At 36.6% G+C, this 6,000-nt stretch overlaps 1 protein-coding gene across 1 annotated transcript; it reads right to left on the reverse strand.

Annotated features, from left to right (window-relative positions):
• Positions 1–15: 15 nt before the first annotated feature.
• On the reverse strand, positions 16–5,539 carry LOC111481426. The gene is made up of 4 exons (XM_023126831.1): positions 5,041–5,539; positions 4,621–4,945; positions 1,236–1,351; positions 16–897 (listed from the first exon to the last, which is right to left on the reverse strand). The coding sequence occupies exons 1-4, from the start codon at positions 5,176–5,178 to the stop codon at positions 454–456; spliced, it is 1,023 nt and encodes a 340-aa protein (XP_022982599.1). The 5' UTR covers positions 5,179–5,539; the 3' UTR covers positions 16–453.
• Positions 5,540–6,000: the final 461 nt, after the last annotated feature.

Here is a 6,000-nt window from a genome sequence, read left to right on the forward strand (position 1 = left end):
AGAGGTTGTTCCACATTCTCAAAAAGATACGCACGCAAATGAACATGTGTATTGTTTTATATTTACGGCTCTCTTTCCAAGGTTTTGCAATGGCAGACACAATCATAATTTTAAACCTCGAATCAACGTAAAGCTATCATATAGAAAAATTGTAACAGTTATCTATAGTAGAATCTCAAAAAAGACGAAAAGACATGAATTCTACATCCCACCGAAACAACCCCAAAAATTTGTATGGCCTGGCTTTTATGGCTTCTGACCCAATTGCGACAGCTACGAACTCTATAATGTAATCCGAAGTGAGGGAAAGGTGTCCATTCAACCATTATGGAATAACCTCGGTGGTAACGTGATGTGTCTCACACCGTCCTTTCTGCCTTCAAATCGCCTACTACTGATCAAATTGTCGAGAGGCCAGACGTTTTGTTTCCTTCTCTGGCTGCTTCATTTTAACTAAACATCCCAATCATTCTCCCACCCATCTTTGTTGGACCTAGCAGTAAGGCCATTAGCTGAAATGCTTCCAATATGACGCCCCCCGGGCGATTTCACAGCATTTTCTTCATCCCAGTCATCATCCCAACCCTGATCCCAACCATCAGCGGTTTCAACGTTGACAGCTGAGGAAGATTCTGGCAGTGCCATTTCAAGCTCTTGATATGGGATACCACCAGCTTGTCTCCTCCTAAACTTGCAGCAAGCCCAAGACCCACCAAAGAGAACTGCAAGAATTAAGAAGTAAGCACCGTTTACTGGTGTTGCTAGCTGGTCAAATGAGGGGAGATGCAGAAAAAGGTTTTCTCTAGAAACAAGAGGGCTTCTGTAAAGCACGCATTCTCCATTTCCAGCATCTAATACTAGTTTCGTACTTGTTTCGGTCGTCAGCGGAATGGTGATCTGAAAAATAAGGAACAGAAAACTCCAGTTTTATTTCCGAGTGTTCACACAGCAGATAGTTACTCAAAGCCCATCAAACAAACGAGAGTATGTTCTTTAAAGGACTGTAATAAATGGAAAAATAGCTGGAATTAAAATAGAATGGAACTTCTCCTAATATTTTCACAGGACAAACAATAAAATCAATGCATTCAACCACCGGGCCACAAAAAAGAGTTACCACAAAAATTTGATACATAAACTAAACCACCTTGTGGTTTAGTATGACACAAGAGGCAAAAATACATATAGCTGTCAAGTGCCACTTGCGAAAGTAGGTTGAAATTACAAGCCCTTACCCTTTCCTTATGATGTTTTAAAATCTTAAGCCCCTTGAAAAAGTTGCCTCCGGTAACATTCACTTCTAATGTATCTTCTCCTTCGTTCAGGACTAGAACAGCCAAGCCTCTGGACTCTTCAACAAGAAAAAAGATGTAAATATAAGGTTATTCTCATCATTTATTAATATTAAATATAATCAGATATTAAGCGATCTCTATCGGTTTAAGAAACTCATCGACTAAAACCCCAAAAGTTACACAGTGGTAAAGGCCATTGGTGGACATGCATTAAAGAAACCGTCATAACATATACATGAGGTATCAACGTTCAATCACATAGTAGAAGAGGCAGTTCCAGGTTTCATATAGAAAATAGGATTACTTTACAGCACAGGATCAGCATGCAAAAATAACATTTCCTTAGAACACAAGGAAACAGTTGTACAACGATCCTGTCCAAGTATGGTTGATAGATAGCATTTCCATCAACAAAATCTTCTAAGAAATAAAATTCATAAACCAAAACAAAGGAATAATAGGACCTGAAGGAATTTTTCTGCTGCAGTCACTCACTAGTCAGATAAGACAGTGGACTGAAACTTTTCTTAGATGTTCAAAATCAGAATGTGGCTGGAGTGCATTTCTTTTTAGATGATGTTCAAAAAAGAGAGTGAGCTTACTGAATTAATAACAGTGCCAGAGGACCCAAAAAAAAAGTAGATAAAACTTTTTTAGGTTCTCAGGTGATCAATCTTGTAGCTTCTTATCTATGTTACCATTTCATGATTAACAAAAAGAATACATGCTCTTTTCTATAAAATTCTACACAATTGCAAGTATGTACTTCCCCATTTTTGTAGGACAACTGTCAAATCCTGCTATGCAACATAAAATTTGGTTAACCATCAACCACTTTCGTAGGACAGCTGCCTAATCTCCTACTACATTTTGTTATCAAGGAACCTCAAAGGATATTAAATTCTAGATATTAAATTTAATATCCCTTCGTGCTGTACTATGTCTAACTTGTCATTGTCGGCACTCAAACCCTAGCAAGAAAACCAATTAGATCAGCAACAGAGATTTTGAATAATGATCCATTCAGTACTTTTAAAAACGGTCTAAATGACCACTACCCAGTACCCTACAAATAATTCATCAATAAAGAAGTTGACAAAGAAGGGAATCAAAGAGGTCCAAATTTTAAGGAATAAAGTGTTTCCATAGAACTGATTGAAGTTAAAAATTCAATACCACATTGTTCACAAGTCGCACATCCTAATGATATAACCATATTTGGTTGAGTTAGCTGAGCAGTTGCAGTGACTAAAAGTATAACCAGGTTTTAGCTGCAACTTTGCTTAAACCGAGAAGGCAGGGATGGAAGGTTTGGTTTTAGCTGGAACATGGCGCTAAATAAGCCTTGCTGTCAAAGAGGAGAAATAACAGGATTTACCATATGTATTTTGAAAACAATCCCCAACAACAAAAAAATTCCCAAGTAAATCAATAAATATGCATTTGTCAAGTTTTCAAACTCCAGCTCTTTTCCCTTGTGAGGCAATAAACTTGACTTGGTAAAAAAGTTATCACAAAACAAGATTATTGCAAACTCACTTTAAAACAAAAACACTATATTACTAGAGTACTAGGTACGAAGTAAAGCACTGAGACCATTAATCTCAATAGTGCAATATGATCTAAGCTTGTTTACAATTAAAATTAAAACAATTTTAAAAAATATATATATATCAAGCCATTCTTACCTGACATCACTGTATAGAGTTGTGAATAGGTTTACTATGGTTTGGAAACATGCATATCAATTCCATGCTGTAGTTCTTACATTCGGGTACAAACTTTACAATGTAAAAGTGATTGAGTAAATAAATATCTTGGGTTTACATAGTTTAGGGAGGCTCAATTCATCTCAATGCCAACGGAATATCATATTGAATTACTGATACCTTCACATGATTTATCTTAATTTAACTCTGACTTAACCTTGTTATGCACAACACATCTTACAATCTGTAGGATGATAGAATATTTAGTTAAAATAAGAAGGTTTCAAGAATTTTATTTGGTGATAAAGATTTTTATAAAATAATTGCCTAGCTCAGCTGGAATGAAGGAAGAAAGAAACTCGGTAAAGGGTGGGCCATTGTGGGGGGGCTGGGTAAGGAAAATGGGGGCTGATCAGGGAGAGAAAATCCAGAGGGGTGAGAATGCTCGGGACCTTTCTTTTCCTCGACAAAAGAGCTAACTAAAAAATATCAACACTCTCAACCACTACTTTCTTCCATTAAACTCTAATGACTCCCCTACTTAGAGATGGCTGGCGTCAACCCATGGGATTTGAATAACTCAATACCATGTAAATCCTGAAAAACTTCTAGAACATAAAAGAGCATGACATGCTATCGATGAAAAATAGTCTTTTTCCATGTTATGCATCACACCATATACATTTAACAGTGTCACTGCAGTCATGTTAATTCAACTTTTCATCCTTCACACTGCCATTTTTTCAAAAAAAAAAAAAAAAAATAGAAAACTCTTTAACATTTTGTATGAAAAAAAATCAATCAGAATACAATGGTGGCAGAAACAAAACTAAGAAGAAACCAAAATATACCTATTCTCAGAGGCCTTTATGAATGCCACCGGAGCTAATCTAATTTCTGATCATGGTAAAGGATGTGATAATACATGACGGTACAATCACACCTTTCTAACCAAGGAATACCTGATATCTAATCCAGAAATTTAATACTAATTTGTAAAGTGGTTAACCGATAAAGTAGAAAAATATGATGTTATAAACTATAAGAGCCAGGAAAGCAATATTTATTTCATTCAAAACTAGGAAGTACGAACTAAAAGTTAATCCAATAACATAGGGTAACCAAACAGCTCTGGGCCTTCACCAGAAGTAGGAAGACCCATATGACAACTTGGTTAAATCTGATGAAGAAAATATGATGTTTTAGTCTAAATCAAATACCATTGTATACAGCTAATGATGAACAGACTAATAACATTTGATAGTCCAAAATACACTAAAGGAATACAAAAAAAGGTTTGGTTTCCATGTAATATCTTGGAGAGACTATGCAACTTCCAGAAATACGCAACAGGCTTCTACTAGGCCACAGAAGTTGGATCTTTACCACCAAATAACTGACTAGTTCCAATAATAGTTTACGATAATAAAATTGATACCAACAACCTACCAGTACAAATTTAATACACGACAGTTCTGGAGCTAGCACAATTCAAGAAATATAAAATCCTAGAGTAGAAGAGAACGGAAACAAAATCCACGCCGGAAGAAAACGGAAGAGCATGGTAAAAATCAGGCTCGGAAAGCTTAAAAGACCCAAAAGAAACTCGTATGTACCAATAAGATTACTTTGGATACAAGCAATCAACTTCTTCTGGTCCCGGCACTTATTGTTGTCAGGTACCCCATCACAAGTTTCATGCTTACTTGATAGAGCACTGGCTTCAGTCCCTTTCTCCTTTTTTGTGTCAAAAGGTTTACCACTCCCTGTCTCGCTTACTGTAGATGAACTACCGGAACTTGAATTATTTACATTCGATTCCAGACTGGACGATGAGTTGTTGGGCGCAGGCGGGGGTGGTTCAACTTGCTTCTTCTTTCCGATAACGGGTGCAGAATCCGAGATGTTCACAGAAGAAATCGGACTGATGAGTGGGGAACCCTAAAAAGGCGAAAACGAAAAGTTCATAAATTAGTACAGAAAGATAGCATTCTTTCATTCATTCTTTTTCTTTTTTCAAGAAAGTAGAGGATTACTTGCGACGTTCGCGTGGAGTTATTGTTTGAAGCCGGCTCCAACAACTTTCTTGAGTCCCAAAGAGAGGCATTGGTTACCTCCGAAACAACTGCATAACATAGAAACAAAGCCAGAAAGCAATCTCTGCGCATCGCCATTGAATTCCACTTCTTTCCGACCCAAAATTCAGGATAATTCTCTAGGCTACGGGATTGTAAATGCAAGAAACTACTCTCTTGAATTTCATTCTCCGAGAATTGAACTTTGGGTCGCACAAAGCAAAATCAAAATAAACCACAAATTCCCTCCAGCTTAGAAACACAGCCAGGAAAGACCATTGTAAAAAAGAATTGCAAGAGAGTGTAAAATGATTTTGAGGGGAAATTTCAGGAGCTCCAAATTCCGAGATTTCTTCGTATTCAGGATTTTCAAGCTGATGGCTGGTGACGCAAATTGTGCAGAGAGAATTTCATGGATGGTTGGAGGTCGAAGATGGTGGAAATGGAACTCGGATGAAATTTGTGTCGGGCCGTCTCTTCTGAACCTTATGGGCCTACGAGAAGGCTTTGGATTTTAAAATAAGGCTCAAGAAAAACATTAACAGAAGGGCCTACGAGAAGGCTCTCGACTTTAAAATAAAGCCCAATAAAAGCTTTAACAGATGGGCCTAATCATATGGGCCTACAAGCCCAAGAAAACAAGTAGGCTCGCACTTCACAATAAGACCCAAGAAAGACATTAACAAATGGGTCTATGATAAGGCTTTCGACTTCAAAATAAGGCCCAAGAAAATCATTAACAGATCCATGAGCAGCTAAACCATTTTCATTACAGACAACCTGTTTTCATATCCATTTTATTCAAATAGTCATTTTCATGTAAGTATGAAAAAAAAAATTATAGATATTTATTTTCAGAAATATATAAAAAAAAAAAAAAAAAAAAAAAAAAAAAAAAAAAAAAAAAAAAAAAAAAAAAAA

This window comes from Cucurbita maxima, unplaced genomic scaffold, assembly GCF_002738345.1.
Source record: "Cucurbita maxima cultivar Rimu unplaced genomic scaffold, Cmax_1.0 Cma_Scf00007, whole genome shotgun sequence".
Classification (NCBI taxonomy): domain Eukaryota; kingdom Viridiplantae; phylum Streptophyta; class Magnoliopsida; order Cucurbitales; family Cucurbitaceae; genus Cucurbita; species Cucurbita maxima.

Coding starts and splice junctions, on each gene's coding strand:
- LOC111481426 (XM_023126831.1), bottom strand. CDS start 5,178: ATGGCGATGCGCAGAGATTGCTTTCTGGCTTTGTTTCTATGTTATGCA. Junction 4,946..5,040: donor ACTCCACGCGAACGTCGCAA/GTAATCCTCTAC, acceptor TCGCCTTTTTAG/GGTTCCCCACTCATCAGTCC. Junction 1,352..4,620: donor TATCCAAAGTAATCTTATTG/GTACATACGAGT, acceptor TTCTTGTTGAAG/AGTCCAGAGGCTTGGCTGTT.